This window comes from Eupeodes corollae, chromosome 3 (genome assembly GCF_945859685.1).
Source record: "Eupeodes corollae chromosome 3, idEupCoro1.1, whole genome shotgun sequence".
Lineage (NCBI taxonomy): Eukaryota > Metazoa > Arthropoda > Insecta > Diptera > Syrphidae > Eupeodes > Eupeodes corollae.
Genome location: NC_079149.1, coordinates 81,837,694 through 81,863,813, shown reverse-complemented (window position 1 = coordinate 81,863,813; position 26,120 = coordinate 81,837,694). Strand labels below are relative to the sequence as shown.

Here is a 26,120-nt window from a genome sequence, read left to right as displayed (position 1 = left end):
TTTATTTAAAAATGTAAGATTTCAACGAACTATTCTAATTTGCATAGTTTTGACTTGATTTAAAAAAAGCTAATAGACAAAAGTGTTGGCTTTGAAAAATTTATGAAACTTAGTTGTAAGTATTACTATTATTTTTTTCCATTTATCTTACATATTTTTTTAAAATGTTTCTACCACCTAAATGGGGGGAAACAAACTCCCATAATAAAAAATGCTTGTTTTTAACTGTTCTATACAAATCCGTCATCAAACTTTGTCGCCTGAGTTATCGTACTCTTCCCAAAAAATGCAATAGGTAATGTTGTTGTAGCCACTAGGTGCCACCCCTTAAGAAATTCTCATCACTATTCCTTATTTTCGTGGTGAATTGACTTTAGAGGGTGGTGAATTGATGTTAGCAGTGGTGAATTGATGTTAGACCTAAGGGTGCATGGAAGTTGACGTTTCAGCTTGTAGGCAAACCAGAATGACAGATTTGTTTCCGGTCTTTATATGGTGTGTCTATGTTTCTACCCGTGCGTGTTCAGATAGATTTATTTCTGTTTCGTTCTTTCTTTCTCTTTTGCACTTCAATCACGCGAGGCTAAACACGCGCCATGTAATACCGGACTTAGTGTAATAACGCGGGATTAATGGGATGGGTGTTCAAAAGAAAATAAGCGAAGCGCGCAGCATACAGAAAGTCTGAGTGTAATAACACACATAGCTTGTATGTACGTCCATGCAAAGACAGATTTATTTCTATTTCATTTGCTCTTTATTCCTTTTCTTTTCGCACTTCATTGATGCAAGGAAAAACCTGCGCTGTACCGGACATATCTATGAACTAAAAATTGTATGTCAAATACGTGCTAAGTTAAAGTAATGCAATATATTTCTACAATCTTAAATCCGAAAAATAACCCCCAAACACTGGATCGCCGAAGCAGGCCGCTTCAGTTTGTACTGGGTTTAATATGCCGTTGGGCGCTGGTGCTTCTGTAGCGCGCCAAATGTGTTCACGTAATACAATCTTTCAAACTTTTGTATTACGTTAATACTTACGCGGATCAAGAGCGGACTCGCTTGGTAACCTAGGAAAACCATATCATTATTTTGAGTCACGACTATCACTTCGACTACGACATATTATCATTTTCATGTCTCAACTCAATCATAAAATAATTAAATGGAGTTACGTTTTGTCAGAAGTAAGAATTCGTTTGCATTTCGTTAATGAATGAGTGGTCCATGATGATAAGTCATGGTATAAATAAATTCTAATTAATGTGTCACAACTAAAAATACTACCAAGTTCCTATTTGTAAATAAACAGAAACAGATTATACAAGAACAGTGCAGAGCACTTTCATGTATATTATTTTTAATGTAAAGCTAAAGATATAAGATAAAGATAACAGCAAACAGCTCAATACAAATCTCGTTCTCGGTGCTCTTCCAATCCTTATTCCGTATCCGTATATCAATTTTCTTTCATACGCCTACACACCGACCCGACACCATTTGTAAATTACCGCGTTTACAAGGAGAATTGAATCCGAATTGAATCAGGATTTAGCGCCGTATAGACCTGGATCGGATCGAAATAGGATTACTCGATCCGATCCCACTGAAAGAGGTGAATCGAATCGAAAATTTGTTTGTAAACCTGAATCGGGGAATCGAGTTATTGGTGTGTGAGGTTTTGCTTGTGTGCGTGCGATAATTTTTTTCTCTCTTGTTTGTTCTAAGCAAAAAGATTCCATTTAAATGGAGTATTTTTGGTTCTAAGCTGAATTTAATTTGGCGCTCGTCCTTGTGTTTAGAGCATTGTTCTAAGATTGTAAGTTTATTTAAAAGTACAGTACGCACACAAATAAAACCGAAATGTCATTTCGATCCCATTTGAATTCGATTCCTCGATTCAGTGCCACCATATACCTGGATCGAAATCTCAATTCGATTCGATTCGATTCCTCGATCTCGTCTTGTAACCAGGGTAATAATTTGTTTCCCAGGTATATATACATGCATACGTATGTATATGTTGCTCTCCGTCTCCACGGTCTATGATTTTATATACATTATAATATGCTGAACTGTCTTGGTCTTCCAAGCTTCCAACTTCCAATTCCAACATCAAGAGCAAGACCAACCAGAAGCAGAACCAGCAAAAGCAAACGCAACGCAAAGTAAAGTACGACTGGAAGCGTCGCCGTCGCATGCCCATACAATTCTTGGAAATATAAAATATTTGTGTTTTCCATTCCCATTCCCATTGCCTTCCCACATAAAAGTGATACAATATAATTCTTCGAGTTCGAGTGGAAATGAAATGATAAGAAAATAAATCGATTACACAGTGGAGACAGTCACAGTGCAAATGCACTGGAAATGAGTGTTCAAACTTCAAATAGGAAAATAAAAATTCGGATACATGTAGATTGTAGAGAGATGATGTATGTAGAAGTAGAGTACACCTGAGTGGAAATGTGCGTGTATTTCTTCATTATGTGAAGGTGTTGTGTTTTGGTTTTAATTTCGGAATATTATTTTTTATAATTATTGTGAAATAAAGTAATTTAAAGTCGAGTGCGAAAATAAAATAATTCAGGCTAAAAAGTGATATTTTGACATCTCTCTCTCATCGTCTATAATTGCCTTGAAGAGCTCTCAGTCTCCATTCCTATGTATGCACACATACAAATGAATGTCTTTTCGAAAATAAAGCGTTGCCAACCCAAACAAAAAAAGTGTTTTTCTCGTTGATGTGTAATTTAATTATCCCCAGATTGCAACATAGACTTAATTTTAATATAATTTTTTTATATTTTTGAGTCTTATTGATTTTTAAATAACCTATGGGCATAAAAAAACAGATTTCGCTTTGATTTGAATACAAATTATTTATGTATGAACAACGTTGACGGAATCGGAATGTTTTAATTAAATTTGGAATGATTATCTGTTATTTTGATTTAAGTTAATTTGTTTCTTATTAATTGACATCTTAATTTGTTTAAGTCGTAAAATTACTGAATACAAACTTGGATCATCTGTAAACCTAGAGAGAATGTGACAGCTGGCATTTGTGAAACACCAAAATGTTATAAACATCTGAAATTTCGAACTATTTTAAAATTGTTTTGAGCTTCAGATATTTGTTCTGTAAGTTCGATTTATGTTGCTTTTGGTAATATGAACTTTTTGACAAGACAAGACTCATTTGCGGAACTGACAGTAGATCACTGACATTCTCAAGCAGTGAATTGTGTGGACATATTTTTATAGTTGGTGATCTTGGAATTCCATTTTCTTCTAAATGAAACGTTTTGGGCGTTTATAGCTTTGTTTATTTCAATTTTAAGTTCAATAAAATCAAATTAATCCTGATTATCCGAAAAAGTAATTTTCGGTGACGTACGTAATGTGAGAATGAGGATAAAACATCAAAGGCATTTTTGACGACTCTAAATCCTTTGTTACGATGATAATTTATCAAATGATGGTAAGAACGCAAGAATAGTAAATAAAAAAAGAAACCCCAATATTTTTGTTGAAATTACGTTAACAATTTCTTGCTATCCACGGGAGAGAAGGTTCGTTTGTGAATATTTGAAATTTATTAAATTTAAATTTATTGGTTTGGCAACGCTTTTTCTTGATACTTCATCTATGTATAGCATAATATACAGGTTTAAAAATATGATTGCTTTGTTTTACAATGGTATATTTCTTTTACCATTGGAAACTCTTCTGATTAATAAATTATTTATTATATTCCAATTCCTTTTATTTTCACAGAAAATTGAAGAAAATGATTTAAATAATAACATTTGAAATTGATAATATACAATTATTTGTTTTATGTGGTGTGTTGTCCTTTGTTTGTACTTATTTCGACAATAAAATAAACTATGCTTTTGTTTTCGGCTGTGCTTTATTCTTCGATCTGTATTGTCAGCAAAATATTATTATCATCGTCGGTGCCTATTATAAATTTATGTCTTAAAAGAAAAACGTGAAAATATTGGTCTTCATTATTTTGTTATAAACTAGCTTAGTGTGTTTTGTCTTTTGGACTTTTAATTTTTAAATTTATTTGTGTACTCGAAGAGACTTTTATTTTTATTTTTGTGTATTATGTTACACGCGTAAATATAACCCATATTAAAATATATATCTCATTTTGTTATAATTTCCTCATATACCAATTAAAAATTAAAAAAAAAAGTATTAAAAACGAAAATAATATCAAACAAACTAAGTAATTATGTGTAATGTACCACCAAAGTTCTATCAAGTTTGTCGGTTGTGCCTGAGTCTGGTCAATGACTACGATGTAGAAAAGCTTAACATTTTCGATTCACCTTGTATCAATAATAATGCGAGTCACCATCAACCTCAATCGAAGAAAGCTAAGTATTTCCATGATAATGCTGAAACAAATAAGTTTGTTGATGAAAGAAATGGATCAGAAGCTTATCAGGGGCAGCAGAATCTATCAAATAGAAGAACAGCTGACGGTCACGGGAACGGGAGCGGGAACAGGGACGGTGATGGCGATGGCGATGGTGACGGTGATTCAATATCATCATCTTCGCCTTTGTTATTGCCAGAAATATTACCAACAAGCTCCCCAAAATCACAGTCACAGCAGCAGCAGACTTTTTTGGACCGCAATGACCTCAAGAGTGTAGGTAGAAGCAAAATAAACGGTGGCAACGATAGTATTCGAGAAAATATAAATGAGGGAATTTCAATTAAAAATCAAAAAGAGGTGAAGTCGTTATCATCAATAACACCAATTGTGCCATCAACAACATCGACAAAATCTGCTGAAAATGTGGCGCATCATATACCTTCACCCAAAACGGCTTCACCATCACCATCACCAACATGGAAAATTAAATTAGAGCCTTCTACTGGTTCGGGGACCGCTTCGACAGCGGAAACCGAGATAGGTAGTGGTGATGTCAAAAAAAGTTTTAATAGATTTACTGCGGCGGATACAAGAGAAGAAAATGAAGATGATGATTCATCATCAGATATTATCGGACAGATATATAACTGCCTGTCCATTAAGGTAAAGAAATTCACTTTATTATGTTAAACTATTATAATTTACACAGGTATAGGTATCTACCTAATAATATAATTTATGTAAAGGTACCTTAAAATAATATTTGTAACATTGTTTTCCATTTCTGTTTATCATTCTATTTTGTTTAGTGTCGCAAAATATTAAAATGTTCCCATTTACAGATTTAGTTTTAACTCTTTGAGCAATAATCATTTCTGATAGTTTCATGATTAAGAAGAAACTCATTTTGTTTTGATAGAAATTGTCTTAGTCTCTTTGCGGATCTAATTGAGTTGGCGGAGAAAAATTATCTCATACTTTAATCAAAAGCGTGTTGTTATGAGTCATAAGATTAGTATGGTTAAGTTTAATGCTCTGAATTCAATTGTAAGTCTAAAAGCTTGATATTTATTTCGTCTATCTCCTTACATTATTATATTGCATTATGTTTGTGTTGATGTTGAGAAAGAATTTTGTTTTTTCTTTTTTTTTTTTGGAATGATTGTATTTTGAAGGTATATACTTATCGTCGTTTGAAGAAGTGAAGAATGCAATCAATTGTTTTTGAGTAAAATTCACAATATACATTTATGTATGTATGACTTTTCTTGTGATTTCGATATATCTTTAAACACATTTTGGAGTTAAAACTATTATAACTGATTCCTAGACAAGTTCTTTAAGCATTAAGTTAACTGATACCTTAAACTTTAACGTACAATAAAGTACAAAGGAATTTTTTAATGTAGATAAATTTCTTTGTTCATTATAAAGTTACAGGACTAAATGTTCGAATAAGGATTTTATAATAATATATATTTTATATTAATCTCCACCTTTTAGGGCTTTTCAATTCTAATAATAAAATTAACCCAACTTTAATAAATGGGTGCACATTTCAATAACTAAGAAAAACTATGACTCTTGAATTTAACTGATACAAAGTTCCTATTCAAACTTTTTTATTATCACCAAAAATTCAAATGTATTTAATTTCTTAGATTGAATCTATTTAAGTTCAAATATTTGTGTAGACTTCCTAATTGTTCGCATAATTACCCGTGGCGTGATGGTTCGTGGTTAGGACTTCAATATAAACATCCCATCCTGTGAACTAAAACATTCATACTTCAAAAATCAATGAAAGATTGAAAAGCCTTAGAATCTGTACCATCTGTGCCAAATTCGACAAACCTAGATTTGGTTCGCTTATGCACCTAGACGAAAAATCTCCTCGATTGCTTGTGAGCATAAAAACAGTAACAATATTTTGGATTACAACAAAAAGAAAATACGGCTGCAGTGAAGAGCAAGAATACGTGGTGTGGCAATTAAGTTAGGGAATTTGTCAATAAAAGACAAGAAAATGAAGTTTTAGGAAAATTTTTACTATAATAATAATCTCCCACGATTCCAAAGTTTCTCCCATTATTAGAAGCACCTTTGGTAGTCCTTCGAAGTTAGCCCGTTTAGCACCACGGTTAGAGCTTCTTGGACCTTCTGTACGCTGCCATGATGAGTTCCCTTCAGGTGCGACTTCATCTTGGGGAATAGAAAAAAGCCTCAGGGAGCAATATCGGGGCTATGGGGTGTGTGAGGCAACCTTGGGATTCCTTTTTGGCCGAAAACTTGCACAGCGAACGAGGAAGAGATCTCCGCAAATCTATTTCCGCATTTATTTGTGTTCATGGGTGAGAACTTTAGGCACCATCTTTGCGCAGATCTTTCGCATGTTCAAATTCTAGTTCTTGCGAACCGATTCTTTGTTGATGTTTAACTTGTAAGACAATGCAGATCTCCCTTCTTAGACAGATGATAACAAATAAAAAAGTGTTTGCCACTTTTGGAAGACATTTTAGGAAACAGCCTATTGGACTTTATCAAATTTTTGAAATGGCTAGAGTAAGAAAATCCATAGATATCATAGGTTTATATTAAATTTTTAAGGAAGTGCAATACTTCAGGGTATCACAAGGGGTCTACATTGGTTTAAGTGGGGGATTAACTTCATTAATTGCCAGTCCAGCAACCTCGACCAATCTAACCTAGTGCGTACGACTGTCATATAAGATATTGGTCTTGGGTTTTATTCCTGTCAGTCAGCGAAAGTCTCTTCACAGCTCTTTCAAGGAATTAACAAGTCTTGGCATAAAGAGCGCATTTAAGCTAATCAGTTCGGATTCAGCATACAACTATAGGTCCCCTCCATCCCTGACATTACTCACTGATTCTATGGGAGTAGTTGCGCTGTAGAGTTTGACACTAACCTCTCTTATCGAAAATTTGTGCTTTGGTTTTGATGAATCCCTTCTTAGTTGGATAAGAAATTACCGTTCTTACCGTTCAATACAAGTTGTATTTATTAGATGGTTTCAAGTCTGAAATTTATAAAATAAATACTGGTGTTCCCCAAGGCGCCGTTTTGTCTCCGACTCTCTTCCATTTATTCATAAATCATCTCTTGTCTGTCACTTCTAATCCATTAAACTGTTTTGCCGACGACAGTACCTTCAGCTTTTCATATTCATTTCTAGATTCACACCCTTGTCCTTCGAAAGTGGAACTTCAACGGCAGCGTATGATAAGCTCATTAAATTCTGATCTTGTCAGCATTGTCCAATGGGGAATCAAAAACCGTGTAGAATTTAATGCTTCGAAAACTCTATGCTGTCTCCTGTCGTTAAAGCGTAACGCACCCCCGATGCCACTATCTATAAGTGGCACTTGCATCCAAGAAACCAATCAACTATCAGTATTTGGTATGTTTATTACAGATCACCTCTTATGGAAAGATCACATATTCGATATCACCAAAAATGCTGCCAGGTGCTTAGGATTTCTCCGACGATTCAAGAAATGTTTCACCCCTTCTGATCTGGCTATAATCTACAAAGCTTTCATCCGTCCAAAGCTTGAATATGATTCGCATATCTGGGCAGGTGCCCCTAAAACAAGTTTCAATCTCTTGGATAGAATTCAAAAAAGGGCTTTACAAATGATAGGCGACAGAACTATAAACGAAACATTTACATTGCTAGAACACCGCCGCAATGTATCATGCCTTTCGTTGTATTGTTGATATTTTTACAAACAATGTTCTGTCGAATTATCCATCTGCATTCCACCCCTTAAACTATTCAGCCGTAATACTTGCACTTCTAAGAATGCTCATCAGTTTACCCTTGAGCTCAATTTCGGGCGTACTGTCAAGTATAGAGATTCTTTCTTAAATCGCACATGGAGAATGTAGAATGCTTTGGCCAACTCTGTTTTTCCCTCTCATTTTGATGTTCAGAACTTTAAGACCAATGTGCACCGGTATCTTCTTTTAAATCCTTCCCTATTTTCCTAACGCTCGCACTGTGTTTAAATCTAAACATATAAAGGGTACTAATAACCCCTTGAGTGCTTGTGAATTATAAAAAAAAAAATATTTTTAATTGTTAACTTTAACTGCATCATTTGAGTCTTAAAATAAAAAAGTAATATTTGCACATTTCACCCTTTTCTCTATTTATATACTAAATAAGACCAGAAAAGATGTACATGAGAAATAAGGTTTCTATTTGTCTGTATCGTGACCTTGATCTGATCTAGCGTAAGATTAGGGTCAAACTTGTTCAGTAATTGTCATTGGAAAAATTCTAGGGCAGTTCCAAAATTTTCATTCTCTCCTTGTCTTAAGATAGGTTTAAAAAAAAACTTAGTTTTGCTTTTTTAGATTTAAGTAACTCAAAAAAACCATTTAAAAAAATAGTATTTTAAATATTTCTTTTAGGTAACACCAAATGATGGTCTTCCTTCAGTTGTATGCTACGAATGCAGAAACAAGCTAGGCGACTGCTACCAGTTTCGCCTAATGGCACTCAAAACACAGATCGATTTAAAATCAATTCTTCAACAACATTTATCTAAAAATATTTCGGTAAGTAAGAAGCTTTTCCATTAAATTATTATAATTACAAAGGAATTGTTTAATAGTTTAATCAAAAATCTATTGCATTGTTCGATAATTAAAATTATATTCTTGAAATTATTTTATATAGGAATCTAAACGAAGGTCTTCTGTTACACTTAACAAGGTACTTAAACCCTGTTCCGTTCGTAAAACATCGGAAACAATGGCGGCTACAGCATTAACTGAACTAAGTAAAACTTCAAATAAAAATAACATTAATAAGCTTCATCGTATGAACGATGTACACACAAAACTTATAAAAAGTATTAAACTGCCACAGATGTCCTCCCTTGGTTCTTCTATTGATAACCCCAATGATACAAAAGAATCAACTTCACCTTCCATTTATATCATACCTTTAATAAAATCCGAGTATGTTGACACAAATATCAATCAGAATATACCGCAAGAATCAGCAGAAACTTTTGGAAAAGACGATACCATTGTACAGCAACAATTGAATTTCGAACAAAAATACATTCTCGATAATGAAATTAAACAAACTAAATCTTCCCACACCACATCAATCCCTCAAAACCCAGCATTGTCTATCGAAAACCTAACACAATTGCAACAACACTTAGAAACCGCTGCAGTTTTAATGGACATCAGCAAGAAGGTTATAATTTCTCCTCCAAACTCGAATCCACAGTCTCCGAATCTCAATACCCCATCAAATGATACATGTATTAATAATTCTGTGATAAAATCTAAGCAAACAGCAGATGCCAGTAAACAAACCAACGAAGAAGAAGTAAGCATAATCGGGAGCAAAATATTAAACTTAAACAAAGAAAAAGATATTACTCAACGTCAAATGTCTCAAGCCCCTATCTCTTGTAAACCATTGCTACATTTAAGCAATAATACAACAGCAGGAGGAATCAGTAGTAGTAGTAACAATATGCACGATGTACAAGTGACAGCAATTGTCAAAAAAAGTATTGAAATCGATAAAGCTGCTTTACCTCAGTATAGTGGTTCAGAAGAAAGTTCTGACTCGGGGCGGCTGCATATGGATATTGGATCTCTTGATATTGAAGAACTTGATCGTCCGTCCAAAAAAAGCGCAACTAATTACGATGATATAATTGAACGACATTCTTTAGATAGTGTTTCATCTGAAGAACATGGCACAGATCCTGCAACAACACAACTTTGGCAAGCTTTAGCTCATACTGCAGGTAACTTTAGAAATATTATATATCATATCAACATAAACTTAAATTTGTTTTGCTTTTTGCTTAACATAGTTAATGGTGAGGAAAGTCATGCTACACAACTGCTCAGACAAATGATAAACTGTAGGTCATTTCCCTTTCCCCTACCTGTTGGCGGTGACCAAGCTAATAATGTGCCCGAGGAGCCAATAGCTTTACTTAAGGTAAACAAAATCTTAAAATAGTATTATATAATAATAATAAAATTTAGTTATATTTACAGAGATTAGGAATTTAAAAAATAAATATTATTATTTTTATATCATATTTATTAAACAAGTAATAAATTACATCCTAATATAAAATTATTGAACTTCTAGCTGCAAAGTCCTTCCGCTCTATAATTTATTTTATACATACCTATACATTTATGTAATGGTTTCAATTTCTAAGAGAATATCTTACTTATTTAAGGTGGCGCTACAGTCCTGTGTGAACTAGTGCCTCATCAACAAACTTCTCCATCTAGATCGGTCCCTAGCTAGATGTCTCCAGTTTCGTGCTCCAAGTTGGGTGAGATCACTTTCCACTTGTGCGCTCCACCTGATCCGCGGTCTTCCTCTACTGCGCTGTCCTGTGGGTGTGGATTCAAAGACTTTCCGGGCCGGAGCATTGGTTTCCATGCGCTCTTCGTGACCCAGCCATCTTAGTCGTTGGACTTTTACCCTTCTAGCTACGTCCACGTCGCTGTACAGCCCGTACAGCTCGTCGTTCCATCTTCTCCTCCACTCCCCTTCGATGCATACGAGACAGTAGATCACACGAAGAACTTTTCTATTGAAACGACCCAAGGTGCTTTCATCCGCTATTGTCAGAGTCCATGCTTCTGCACCGTATAGCAGGACTAGGGTGATGAGGGTCTTATATAACGACACTTTGGTCCCTCGAGAGAGGACTTTACCACTCAATTGCATTCTTAGAAACAGCGGTTAGCAAGAGTTATTCTGCGTTTGATCTCAGCGCTGGAGTTGTTTTAAGCGTTTATAGCGGAGCCTAGACGAAGTCCTTTACTACCTCAAAGTTACGTCTGTCGATGGTGAAGTTTTGACCAAGACGTCGGTGTTGTATGTCCTTTCTTGACGACAGCATGTACTTTGTTTTGCCCTCATTAACCGTTAAATATGTTTTTGCCACCTCTGCCTCAATACTCATAAAAGCCCCATTGACATCACGCTGAGTTCTTCCGATTATGTCAATGTCATCAGCATATGCTAGTAATTGGACAGACTTTTGAAAGATAGTGCCTCTGGTGTTGACGTGTGAGCTCTGCACTATTCTTTCAAGCACGATGTTAAAAAAATCACATAACAGTGCATCGCCTTGTCTAAAACCTGTTTTGACATCGAAAGGTTCTGTTAAGTTGTTTCCAACCTTTATGGAGCAGCGTGAATTCTCCATGGTCATCCTGTACAACAAACGAGTTTGGCAGGGATGCCAAAACTAGACATGGTTTATACAGCTCCATGTCCCTGTAGATGCTGTCATATGCGACCTCGAAATCGATGAAAAGATTTTGGGTGTAGATTTGGTGTTCTTGGGTTTTTTCCAGGATCTGCCGTAATGTGAATATTTGATCAACTGCGGACTTTCCTGGTCTAAAACCACACCTATAAGGACCTATCAGGTTGTTGACGATGGGCTTTAGACGTTCACATATTACGGCAGAGAAGATTTTATAGGCGATGTTAAGTAGACTGATTCCTCAATAGTTGGTGCAGTTTAGAGTGTCTTCCTTTTTCAGGATCGGGCAAACAATACTGAGGTTCCATTCATCGGGCATGCTTTCTTCCGACCATATCTTAAATATAAGTTGGGGCATGCTCCTAACCAACTTATCTCCAGCTTCTTTAAAGAGCTCGGCATTCAAGTCATCCGCTCCAGCGGCTTTATTAGACTTCAGCTTAGATATGGCAATCTTTACTTCGTCTAAGTCGGGAGGACTAGATTGTTGGCTTTCGTCGTCTATGTTGAATGGATCATCCTGCATGACAGCGGAATTCAGTTTGTCGTCGCCGTTATACAGTCTGCAGAAGTGGTCCTTCCATATCCTCAGCATTGGTTGCGGTTCCGCTATGATGTTTCCACTTTTGTCTTTGCAACCTTCGGTTCTAGGTTTATGTAGCTGTGAATTTCGTTTCACCTGTTCATAAAACTTTCGAAATTCATTCCTGCTTTTAAACCTCTCAACATCTTCGACCACACGCTTCTCATGCCCTTTTTTTTTCCTTCTGAGAAGTCGGCGTTCCACTCGGCTCTTCGTCCTTTTATGCATCGCCGTTTTGAGTGCCTGTTGTTTGGCTGCATTTGCCTGCCGACATTCTTAATCAAACCAGGGGTTCCTTGTTGGTGGCTGCTTGAAACCCAGCACATCAGAGGCGACATCTCTAATTGCATCTTGGCAATGTTGCCACTGGATTTCGATACATTGTGTTGGCGGCAGAGAACTTCGAGAGAGGTTACTTGTAACTCGGTCGGAAAAGGATTTGGCGATCTCTGGCGATTGTAGCCGTTCGACGTTGTACCTTCTCCCAGCACCTCCCTGTTTTGCCTTAGGTCTGGAAACCCAAAGTGCTACCTTGGCTACAACGAGGTAGTCGTCCGAGTCGATGTTAGCTCTTCGGAAAGTTCGTACATCAATGATGCTGGAAGAGTGTCTGGCGTCGATCGCAATATGGTCAATCTGGTTGACGGTAGATTGATCTGGAGAATTCCAAGTTCCTTTGTGGATGTGTGGAGAATATCATTGAACTTAATTATATTATATAACTTGGATATTTTAGCGTTTGGATAATGTCGTTTCCATTTAGAATTTTCACTATGATAGGCTTAGTTCTGTTGTAGTTTTGAAGTAGGTGTTGGAGGTCAGATGTAGTATTGCAGGTACGACAAATGGGAGGAGGTTATTTTTTGAGGAGGTGGAGGTGGGTTTCAGAGGTATGGAGGTATAAAGTTTTGTTGTTTTGTAGGGTATATAGGTTTCGATTTAGTTGGATTCACTCCTACATAGTGGTGATTGTATTATCTCCATTCGTTTTCTTGGGTGCTGGTCAGTTTTCTTCTGAGGTTCTTCGCAAGGTCTTTCTTGGTGTAAATATTATAGAGGTAGGTTGGTGACTTGCTTGCGAGGCTGACGGCTTTATCCGCGAGCTCATTGCCAAGGATGCCGACGTGTCTAGGCGTCCACATTAGTCTTATTTTCTGGTTTGAATTTACAAATAAGGAGCGGACGTTGTTGATGAGATTGGTGGAGTTGTTGTTGGTATTTTTGACAGCTTTGATCGTAGAGAGGCTATAATCTGCTTATTTTCTTCTTTTAAAGCCTCTTGAATGGCAGTAAAAATGGCAAAGGCTTCAGCAGTTAAAATGGATGCGGTTTGTGGAAGTAATCTAAAAAGTATCGTGCTACCGTCCTCAGTTGTGAGGTTTTTTTTTTAACGTTTGTATCGGTTTTCCTTTGAGATGCGAGGTTAATTATAAAGGAATTAGAGTCGATGAGCCAAGGAGGTTCCAGTAGAGCAGAATTATTTAAAGCTTTTTAATTTTCATTACCAAATAATGTTTAATTAGGGAAAGGCGAATTTTGATTGAAACCTGTTTTTTCACATCTTGCTTATTTGTTTAAGGCGCTTCACTTCTTTTTGAACTACGGCCTCATTCATCTAGCTAGATGTCTCCAGTCGCGCACTCCAAGTTGGTGAGGTCTCTTTCCACTTGGGCCACCTGATACTTGGTCTTCTTCTACTGGGCTGGCCTGTGGACGTGGATTGTAAGACTTTCCGGGACGGAGCATTTCAATGCTCTCTACCTGACTAGCCCATTTCAGACTTTTTTTTGGCTAGGGCTGTAGATCACACAAATAAATTTTCTCGACACGACCCAAGGTGCTTTCATCTGGTTTTGTCATAGTCCAAGCTTCTTCACCGTATAACAGAACGGTGATGATAAGGATCTTATAGAGGGACACTTGAGGTGCTCGAGAGAGGACTTTGCTACTTAATTTTCCTAAGAAACAGCGTTTAACAAGAGTATTTCTTCGATCTAACGTTTCTCACGAAACTGTGCTGTCCTTTGCTGTTCTGATCTAGACAAAACTTCGGTGAACACAACTATTAAGTCCATATTTTCTTCTTTCGTCTCAATGCTTACAAATATGCTACAGACATCACTCCTTGATCATCAAATTATTTCAATATGATCTTGAAAACAAGAACGACAGACCCTTTGAAACATTGTGTCTCTAGTGTTGAAGAGTGAAATTTTCACCTGTATCTCTAGAATAATGTTCTAAAGTAGCACAACAGTGCATCGATTTGTCCTAAAGCTCTTTTTTGAATCGAAGAAATCTTGTGCGACCTTGATGAAGCAGTTTGCATTCTCAACGCAATTTTAACAGCGACACCAAAACTAGACAAGTTCTAGTCTAAAGATATAATCGATGAATAGGTATTTTGTGTCCATTTGAAGTATCTGTTTTTTTCCCAAGAATTACCATTTATCGGGCATCCTTTCCTCTGACAATATTTTGCAGATGAGTTGGTGCATACTCCTTACCAAGCCATAGCCTGCTGTTTTGTTGAGTAGAGGCTGTTGTCCTTACAGGTTTCGGTTATCTAAACAAAACTACCCAATAAAATAAATAAATAAATTTTGTGGCGCAACAGTCCTATGCGAGCTAGGGCCTAGTGACTTACGACTCTCAACCATTTCGGTGTGCGAGTAATGTTGTCAGGAATGGACGGGACCTTAAGTTTTGAGTCCAATCCGATTGGCTAATTTGAGGAAGTGCTTTTCATGAAAAGAATTACTCTTGGAGAATTTGTCAATTCCTCGCAAGAGGCAGTACCCGTGAAAAATATTGATTTGTTGATAAGCCAATATTTGTACATTTATAACATAGTTCATTGGTCATAGCTTAAAGGTCTTCACTAGTTTTTAATATAATAATGATATCATCTGCTAATCGAAGGATGAAAGATATTTTTCATTTATTTTTAGTCGTTTTTCCAACTCTAACTGCCTAAACCTCGTGAAATTTTAAATTCTGGTCCGATAGATTCCGTTTTTAAGCGTGCAGTGCTGTACCTCCTTTAAAAGTGCTTTCTATAAAAATTTTTGTCGGACCGTATCGAGGGCTTTAGAAAAATCGATAAAAGCAAAGTAGATAATAATATTGTAGTAATTCCATTTTTCCATTATTGGGTTTACAGTTTGTAAATGATCCATTGTTGAAAAGCCTAATCGGAGACCAGCTTATTCAGATGGCTGGTTGAAATTAAGATTGGCTTTCGCCCTCTCAAAAATATATTTCGCAAAAACCTTTTAAACTGGAGATATTATGCTTTTAGCCAATTAAAATTCCTGCTATCCATTTTCGTTCAAGAAGATCGCATTGCTTTTCATATGGTCGTTAAAAATTCAGTTTTAAAGTAAGAGATTGAAGAGGAGAGGACAGTGGTGGACAAGAATTTAACACACTCATTGAATTTTCTTGACAGGTAGTTTATAGCTATGATTAAAAATGTCTGTCATTGAACAATTTTTACTGAAAGAAATCTGTCATTGGAATTGTGTGAAATTTTAATACAAATCAGAACGATTCGTTTTACTTTTGAACATAAAAGTATCAGCTGTTTTTAAGGAAAAATAAATGAACAATTACACTTTTTTTTCTCAACAAAAATTCTTTTTGTGATTTCCGATCGATCAATATATAATTTTCATTTATAATCAAAGTAAAACACCGTCAAATATCAATTCAATTTTTTTCCGGATCGATTTAAATGATAGCTATAACTGGCGGTTTATTTGCTGAAATGAAAAATCTAGTATTTAAAAGTTTTTGTTGCAATGAAAGCTACAAGTTTATTTTATTTACATATATGTAAAATGGTGGGATATATGTTTTTACCGAAAAGAGCATTGTACAAGTTATACCTGTAAAAAAGGAATTGTAAAATTTGTTAAAACAACTTCTTTTATCTGGACATTCGTTTAACACACTTTCAGTTTTCGATGGATAACTTCTAATGTATGTTCAACATCATTCCACAAATTTTCTATCGGATTAAGATCAGGTGATTGCGCTGGCGACTTGTTATTTTTATGGGCCTCTAACAAATCGTCACAAGTTGTGATGTGTGCTTAGGGTAATTATTATGCATAAATCTTCATTCTTCTTCTTCGTTTCCGGCTGCTAGTAGCAGCACTTTAACTCCTCCTGGAGCGTAGATTCCATTGAAAGCACTGCTTTGCTATGTTGTCGTCCGGCTTAGTCAATGTATGGCCAATTCAGCGCCACTTTCTCTGCGCGATGTCAACATCCAAATTGTTTTGCCCAGTCTTGAGCCATAGTTCATCGTTAGATAAGGTTTGTGGCCACGGGATGTTCAGGATGTAACGTAGACAGCGGTTGACAAACAAATTTGCAACCTACTCGAGATGCCAGCAGAGCACTTCACGTTTCGCAAGCAGAACGGATTTTACGTTGGACTCAAATGACTTTAACTTGGTACGGTAACAGCATAGTCCAAATGTCTTAATGTTTCCTTCAGGCGCCATTGGATACCCAGTCTCTCGTGTTCATCCACCGTAGCAGTCATAAGGTCATCAATAGCAAGCAAGAATTGAATCGGTGACAATACATCACCCTGTCTCTGCATCGGAAAGCTGTTCATTGTGCAAAACGAAACACCTTGCGTTGTTGTAGGACTACAGCAACAATTTTATCAGGAATGCCTCTAGCAACAAGAAGTGGTAAATTCTTCTGAAAATGAAATCAAGGTGTACCAGGATCCTTTTGTACACATGTTGTTCCATTTCGTGTCAATTTTTACTATTGGACCAACACCGTGCCAGGAAAATGCAGCCCAGACCATACCATTCCCACCACCATTTTTGACAGCTTTAACAGTATGTCGAGAATTGTGTTCTATATTCTGTGGACGTCATACATACATTTTGCCATCTGAACCAAACGGACAGAATTTGGATTCGTCGCTCCAAAGCACATTTTTCCAAAAACTGAGTGCTTTGTTCAAATTTGTTTTTGCAAACTCTAATCTGGCTTTGGTTTTTTTTTTTTTGAAACGAGTGGCTTACGCTGGGAAACGCAAACACGTACATTTTTTTTATTTAATCGACGTCTTACCGTCCCTTAGGATATGTTGACATTATAATTTTCTTTCACTTCGTTGAAGATGGAGCTCTGAAACGGATCCTTGGCTGACAAACGATAAATTACTTTGTCATCTTTTGGTGTGGTCTTCCTTTCACGAGGACATCGCTCGATGTTTTGAATGGTTCCAAATTCTTTAAAATGCTGAAGCGCGTTATAAACTACTTTTCTGGGCACAGCTTTGATATGTCAGAAACTGTCCTTCCCTTGTCTTTTATACGCAAAATATTTATCGTTTATCTTTTGAGCACCATTGTCCTAGCTTAATTTTTATCCAGCTTAAAATAGTTTGAATTACAAACGTATGCAGATTTCTCAAGACAAAAACAAATTTTTTTATATAGAGTAGCAGTTTTTAGTTTTGAATAAGGTTAATGAATTAAAAGTTGCTTGGAACAAAACATTATACATAACATATAAAGATCCTGTAAAGAAACATCTATACATTATAGATTGATTCAAGCTCCATGAGCATCAACCATTTCTTAGCTGAACTGTCATGAAAAAATCCAATGGAACTCGCATTAGTGTAAACTGCAGAAAAAAATGAGATTATTTAAAATTGTCTAATTACCAATTAACCTTTCCAAATTTAATTTTCACATCTCAGATGACAAATTTTTGTCTTGGCAAAAGCCTAGTCACTGATAAAGCTTTGGTTCCCATCGATCGCCGAAATAAAGCATCAGTGAGCGTGGTTAGTACACAGATGCGGGGGCCGGCCGTCTGGAAACCTACCGCGTGCTGTTGTCATGTGTTCTTTCTGTCTGTTGTTCTTTCTCTTCTGTCCTTCTGTCTTGTATTAATGTCTTGTGTTTTTAACACCTTACATAGTCTAGTCGCTCAAGGTGATGTGTTCTCTCTACTCTGTGCTGAGTATAATGAAATGTAATGTAATGTTTCTGTCTTTTTTTCATTTTTATAATACTTATTATATTAATTTAAAGATGTTTCCTTTAAAATTCAATTACATGTACTTTTACCAAGTATTTTCAATTTACTCTTTGTAGAACAATGCTGCAGAAGAAAAGTTGTCTATTAACATGAAAACTGGCCGCAGGAAACAGGCCTGGCCCAGCAAATCTGACTGCAAAGATCTACTTGAAAATGCAGGTCATACATTTAAGAGCCAACATCACTCTGAAGATAATTTAGATCGCGGTAACTGGACAAATACGCCAGGAGACAAATCTAAGAACAAAAATTCAAGTTTTATTAGCAGCCAAAAAGATATGTCCTGCTCGAATTGTGGAACACTCACAACTACCATTTGGCGAAGAAATATTCGAGGTGAAATGGTTTGTAATGCTTGCGGGCTGTATTTCAAATTGCATGGAGTTAATAGACCACATTCGATGAGGCGCGATACAATACACACTCGGCGAAGACGTCCGAAAGGCAGTGAAACGGGTGGAAGAAAAAGTAAGTTAAAACAGTAATAATAATCAAACGCATTATTTATAAAAGTTCTAATATTTTAATTATTAATTAAAAAATCGAAATCGAATGCATGAAAACGCAATGATGTTCCATTGCTTTTGTATTTAAACCCATTCGTTGAAAATCTTTTGTGACTAAATAGTTTTTTAGACCCCCTCACATAAATTCCTGCACGGATAATTGATGGTCGCGAAGCCAAGCACTAACCAATTTCAGGATCGTTATTGGGAGCATTCAAAATATAACTTTATTGCTTGCTCAAGATTAACGTGAATTTGGAATATCGTTCCATTACTTAACGAAACAAAGCAAAGTAACCCCACACCATGAAGTTACTGCTTCCGAGTTTCACCGTTTTTTTTGTACAGGGTTATCCATTTGGGGTTTCAAAAGTAAACGTAAATAAAAAACATATAAAATATTTGTATGTATGATAGATCTTTTTTATCATAAATTAAAATAAAATACGAGGCCAGGATACGTCTTTTGCAATAAAGCCATATTCGCTGGAGTTGTGTGGCATGTGGCACCTTCTTGTTGAAACCACATATTCTCCAAGTCGTATTCTTCAATAGCAAGCAAAAAAAAAGTCGCTCCCAATTGACAGCAACAGTCGTTTCATCGTCGTTTTCGAAGAAGTAAGGTGCAATCACATCCGGACCAAAAAATGCACCAAACAGTGACTTTTTGTGGATGTAATTGTTTATTAACATACCCACCGAGTGAGAAATGTGCCTCTTCGATGAGTGAACTTTGTTTGCCGCCTACCACCCTATTATTTATGCAACCTTTCGACGTATCTACGACGTTGTGAATGGTCAGCTTGCTTCAGTTTTTGTGGCATCTGGACTTTATATGGATGTATGTAGGTATAGTTTGTCAAGTAAGAGCGTGGTCGACTTTAACAGCAGTTAATGCAAGATTTCGCTCTAATTCCTTCGCGAGCCGATAGAGGGAAGGTTTGTCCTTGATGCATTGTCAACAAAGGTTCAGTTGTCATTGATCGTTTGAAAGAGAATCACGTTAAACGCCATGAGTGCTAAGTACGTTGCGCTACGAGGCTTTGTTCCTTTGCATACACCCGAAAGGTCCCAAAATGTGGCAATCAGCGGCTGCTTAATATATGAGAATGTCGAAGGAATTTGTACAGAAGTAGATACAGCGATATTAAGTGGTTCGTTAGGAAAAGTGAACCACGCGAGCCTGGTCAATTTCCACCAATAGGCTTGTTCAGCGAACCGTAAAACATGGAATAAAGGGGCTGCTTCTTAAAGCATGGATTCGGCACTTTGTACCTCAATCAAATCATGTTACCGCATCCTCGTTCTAGCCAAGGTACGGCTTCGGATATCCTCGTCCAAGCCAAAACAAGGAAGTACTGTGAGAAGTTTTGACGTTAAACGGCTACAATCACAAGAGACTGCCATGTCCTTTTCCGATCGAGTCTCTAGTAACCTCTTAAGGAATCCTATTAAGAATCCCATTAAGAATTGAAAACCAGTAGCAACATTGCCTTGCAGCCATCAGAGATGCCGCCTCTTAAGTGCTAGGTTTCACGCGGCCACAACAGCGAAACCCCTGGTTTGAAGACGAATGCCGGCAAGCGCACTCAGCGAAACGAGAGGCATATAAAACGGCGTGGCAGAGAATAAACTGAGCTGCTCGTGGGCTCTACTAGCAGAAAAGGAGAGTGGAACACCGGCTTCTTTGATGGAAAAAAAGAGAACACGGAAGCGCGCGATCGAGGAAATAGAGGGACAATCTTCCAAAGGTCCATCCAACTACTCGGATTCGCAGATGATATTGACATAATTGGAAGATCAAAGCGTGGTGTCAGTGGAGCGTTTTTGAGCATTGCCACGGAAGCGAAGAAGATGGGTTTAGTGGTCAATGAGGGCAAAACCAAGTATATGCTGTCATCAAAAAAGAACATTGAACAACGACGTCTTGGACAAAACGTCGCCATGGATAGCTATAACTTTGAGGTAGTTAAGGACTTTGTCTACCTAGGCACCGCTATAAACACAGACAACAACACCAGCGCTGAAATCAAACGAAGAATAACTCTTGCAAATCGCTGCTTCTTCGGACTTAGAATTCAATTGAGAAGTAAAGTCTTCTCTCGAGCATCTAAAATAACCATCTATAAGACACTCATCATCCCGGTTCTCATTTATGGCTCTGAGGCCTGGACCCTGTCAAAGAAAGATGAGAGCGTCTTAGGATGCTTCGAGAGAAAAATTCTTTGGGTGGTTTTTGGTCCCGTACGCATAGATGGAGAATGGAGGAAAAGATTTAACGACGAACTGTAGGGGCTGTACAGCGACACTGACCTAGTTAGCAGAATTAAAGTCCAACGGCTTAGATGGCTAGGTTATGTAGAGCGGATGGACATGAACGCTCCATCCCGTAAGGTCTTCGAATCCAATCCCGTGGGACGGCGTAGTAGAGGAAGACCGCGGCTCAGGTGGTTCGCCTCGGATTGTAGCGCCACCTTTAGTAAGTAAGTAAGTAATGGTACCGCATTGTTTGTTGCATCTTCTGGGATTGCGGCAACATTATTGGATGGAGGCTCAGTATTTAAACTGCCACTAAATATTCAAAATAACCTAGATGCGTTGTTTAATATATCCATGGTCACAGTGCTGAAACAGTGTAAAATCTGGGATGAATGCACTATGGCACACAAACATTCGCTTAAGGCATTGAACAGGACATTGAAAGATATTTATAAAAAAAAACAACGACAGACTATTTGGCGGCACTCTGTGATTTCAGACAAACACTTCCCGTCATTCCGCGTTCCACGTACGCTGATGAGATAAACGCTTGCCACCGTGGGGTAATTTTGAAAAAGTACAACTGAAAGTAAATATGTTCGTTTAAATGCTTCAAGATCCATCCGTTGATACATTCTCAAAACAACTGTTAGATAAAGGCGACGGAAGAAAAAGTTACTACAGATGAAACTGGATGCATAAAATTACCTGTCGATTTCTCCAATTTTGTTGATTCACAAGATGCTCTTATTGACCAGATATTTCCGATGTCACAGACAATATACAAATCATTAGTGGATGGCATAAAGAGCAATTTTAGCAGCAAACAATGTGGATGTCAATTAAATAAATCTCAAGATACAACATTTGTTAACAGGAGACTTGGTGTCATACAAATCTATTGATACAGTTTGTGATGCTACCGAATGCTGTAAATTATCCAACTGAGTTTTTGAACTCATCAAACATTTGTTTGGTGATTTGTTATTTTAATATTTTGTCACCGTTTACAGTGCTCTTTAACTCTCCAACTTATATACCACATCCTTACACACTTACAATAAGTTTTTTATTTCTATTAAAATATTCTCTAGAAATTATTTATATGGCAACACAAAGTTTGTCGGGTCAGCTAGTAACTATATAAAATCCTTTTTTTTTAATTAAAGGAAACAAAAGCGCTGCAGTTAGCTCGTCAGATATAAGTGACCAGAAAGAAGACCTTCAAGTTTTGAAAAATAGCAGTTTTTTTATGGCGTTGGGTTCCAGTAATCCAAACAATGCCACTTTTCCTTCACAGGTAAATCTCTTCTTGTCTTAATTTAATTGATTATTGCAATATATTTATTTTGTTTGTGTTCATGTTTTTAGCATTACTCACAGTACCTGTGCTCACCACAAAATACTCAAGTCGACAGTAAAATACAAGTTGACATAAAAAAAGAACGCAATACATCTCGAAACGGAGAAACTGAAAGCGATAATAGCAGTCATGAGAATGAGGGTTGTAACTCACCTTTAAATTTAGTATCAAATGAATCCCAAGTAAAACTTCAAAACAATACTAACTTCAGCCGTTCAAATTAATAGCGTTATACAAAAAAAAAAAAAAACAAACAAACAAACAAATATTTAAAAATCGAACAAATTTAACTTCTAAGGTAACAGCATTAATTTATAATAAATCCAATAAGCAATTAAATCAAATTTGACAATTAACATGATATTATTTTATAAACGAAACAAAAGAAAAAAAAAACAAGAAAATATGGATCAAATTACTTTGAGTATTTTAGTATTTATTTAGTATATATATTTAAAAGTTAAAATTAAACAAAACAAAACAAACAAATAAAAATACTCAGTTTTTAAAGGAATCAAATAATTAATTAACTATTATTAATATTCACTGACGATTGATGATTTCTGCAATCATAAAAACAAGAAATCATGTACTTAATATTGACCTTAGTTTAACTTTGGTAGAAGTAAACACGTCTTACTGACATTCAGTAATATATACTTATATAGTGGAATATAATCAATTAAAAGTATAAAAAAGAATTTGTACATAATTCCTTTGGCCTAAGCTGAATGTCATGACAACCACTATGCTTATGAACACTTAGTATTATTATTACACTTCGAATTTACTAAAATTTTTTTTTTATTAATTATTTTTTAACTCAATTACTTCATGTATTAAACTTAAAACCTTAATATTTATTAGACCGTATACTTATTACAATTTTAAATCAAAAATACAAAATAAACAAAAAAAATTAAAATTAAAATGAACAAATAATATTTGTAAAAAAGAAAACAACTAAAAAAACTAATGTGAAAAAGTTTCTTGCCTAAAATATGCAAAATGTGTGATAATAGAATTACCTTCTCTTACTTTATGTATACTATATATATAAAGCCCTCCATTTGGATCGTAGTTATGTACTAAATCGAACAATATTTCAAATTATTCTCATATTTAAACATTTTTCAAATTAACTAACTAAACACGAAATGATTACAGATAAAAATCATGTAAAAGCAAATTAGAAACATAAGAAGAACATGCATTGAACAGAGACAAAAAATAAAATCGAAATTTTTAAAATATTAAAAATAATATAAAATTAATGCTCTCAACTTTTTATTAAACAAAAAAACATACATACATACTTTTAAAACATATAATAAGTATTTTTTTAGATCTATAAAATATATTTTAACATTGAAAATTAAGGAATCATATATGCATTGCTTTATTTTTATATGAAAACAAAAAAAAAAAGAATTAAAAAATTGTAATATAGTAAGAAAGAAAAATATATACAAAAAAGAGCACTTTAATATAATGATAATTAATAATTAACTTTTCATCCGCGGCTAATGATTATTTTGTTTGTGCAAATTCAAGCGACATTTTATTTCACATTTGTTTCCGCATTCGTGGTTTCTGCAAAAAAAAAAAAGAAAAACAAAAAAAACAATATTTACATTTTCAGAAAATAAAGTATTATTTGAAACTTATGCTATTGGTTATTTAACTAACTGTTTGTGGAAAATTTAAGTTCTAATTCTAAAAATGAGAGTCGAAAGCTAAACAAGTAAATATGTCTGACTAAGAGATTTTTTTTTGTTTAGTAAGCTCACACTCAAGGGGATAATACTGCCCATATTATGTTTACAATGGTTTTGAATTCCTGAATATTGCAATGGTTGGGAAAGACAGAGTGTGGCAAGGCATTCCAAATTCGCATAGTACGGCTAAAGAGGGAATTTCGGTACTTGACAGTATGGCCGAAGTTGGGCTCGAGGATATATTGATGAGCATTCCTAGAAGCACGAGTATTACGGTTGAACTGTTTCAGGGGAGGAATGTAACTGGCTATTTCTCTAGAGCATAAACCATTAAGATAACGGCCTCAGAAAACCAAAAAATCTTGTGGCATTTTTGGAGACACTGCGTGTGTGATCGTTCCATAAAAGATGGTTGGTGATACAAATACCAAGAATACAAGTGTCATCCAGGGATAATGGCACTCTTTAACGATACAAGACAGCATTGCGTTTTCGAAGTATTAAATTCCACCATGTTTTTTATTCCCTATTGTACAATGCTGTTTAGGTGATAATTTAATGAGCTTATCATATTTTGTCGTTGCAGTTCCACAACCGAAGGTGTGGGATGATTATGAAAACGAACATGAAAAGGTAAGAGTAATATAGTCAGCAAAACAATGTGTTGAATTAGAAGTGGCAGACATTAGATCATTGATAAAAATGAGAAAAAGTGTTGGAGATAAAACGGAGCCAGCATTTATTTTGTGGTTTTCAGACTTGAACCCATCCAATACAACTTGTATTGAACGATTCGAAAGGTAATTACTAGTCCAACGAAGGAGGGATTCATGAAAACCGAAAGCACGCCTTTTCGATAAGAAAACCTGATGCCAAACCCTAGCAAATGCTTTTAAAATATCAAGTGCAATAATCTTACTTTTTCCAAAACGATGTAAAAACCAGTGGCCTATTGCTACGAAAGCCGTATTGTCGGTCATTAGGAAGCTTTCGATCTTCGAGATATTTCTTGAGCTGATAATTCGTTTCCATGACCTTGGAAAGGAGGGACGTAAGTTCAATCGGTCGGTAATTAGAGGGTAAGGAAGATTCGACTTTCTTGGGAATAGGCTGGACAAATGCAGTTTTCCATCCGCTCGGAACAAGACCTGAGGAGTAGGACAGATGGAAAAGCTTACGCAGTGGTTTTGCCAGCGATGAAGAACACCTCTTCAGAACAATAGCGGGGATACCATCCAGACTAGCAAATTTATGTATGTTAAGATCTTTTAGGACTCTCGCTACAGTACGAATGAAGATTTGCCCCATAGAATCATTAACTCGCTCAAGTACAGGCGGACACTCACTGGCAGCGTTGAATTGGCGGCGAACTGCCTAGCAAAGAGATTTGCTTTTTCTAAAGAGCTAACAAATGGAGTGTCACTCACAACGAGCGTAGGAACCGAGGAAGAGGAAGAATTCCTCATATTTATGACCAAAAATTTATACTGCCTTTGGGATATTGCAGTATTTTTTGCCGTAATTTTTGGTCATGTACAAATTTTTTCCGTCGAATATGGGCGGTACAGGCCTTCCTGGCTTGCTTATTAACTTGTTCCGGTCAACGGAAACTTATCTTCTTGACCCTAATAACCTCTTTACAGCTCGCATCGAACCATGCGTTTTCCTTAGGTCTGATGCTTTTAACCCTATTCGGGATAAAAGTTCTCATTCCCAAGAGAATCAAACTTGTGATCATATCAGCGCTGGCGTCAACGTCACTATCGAGGAAGTATAGTGACCAGTTAAAGATCCTAAAATAATTATTGCGACCGTCCCAGTTGGCTTTCTCGTATTGCCAAACGGTTCTCTTAGGAGCTCTTTCTTTAACTGGAGAGTTTTCACACGAGCAATATGCTGATATGAC

The 26,120-nt window shown here is 36.0% G+C and overlaps 1 protein-coding gene across 2 annotated transcripts; it reads left to right on the top strand.

The window, feature by feature from the left end:
* Positions 1 to 1,075: 1,075 nt before the first annotated feature.
* Positions 1,076 to 24,163, top strand: LOC129949324 (uncharacterized). 2 transcript variants are annotated; one of them, XM_056060715.1, is made up of 8 exons: positions 1,076 to 1,190; positions 3,784 to 5,065; positions 8,841 to 8,987; positions 9,109 to 10,204; positions 10,274 to 10,404; positions 18,425 to 18,836; positions 22,303 to 22,433; positions 22,505 to 24,163. In XM_056060715.1, exons 2-8 carry the CDS (start codon positions 4,253 to 4,255, stop codon positions 22,718 to 22,720), a joined length of 2,946 nt encoding a protein of 981 aa, XP_055916690.1. In that variant the 5' UTR covers positions 1,076 to 1,190; positions 3,784 to 4,252; the 3' UTR covers positions 22,721 to 24,163. The 2 variants fall into 2 exon arrangements, with proteins under 2 accessions (XP_055916690.1, XP_055916689.1); XM_056060714.1 differs by lacking the exon at positions 1,076 to 1,190 and adding an exon at positions 2,007 to 2,669.
* The last annotated feature ends 1,957 nt before the right edge of the window (positions 24,164 to 26,120 follow it).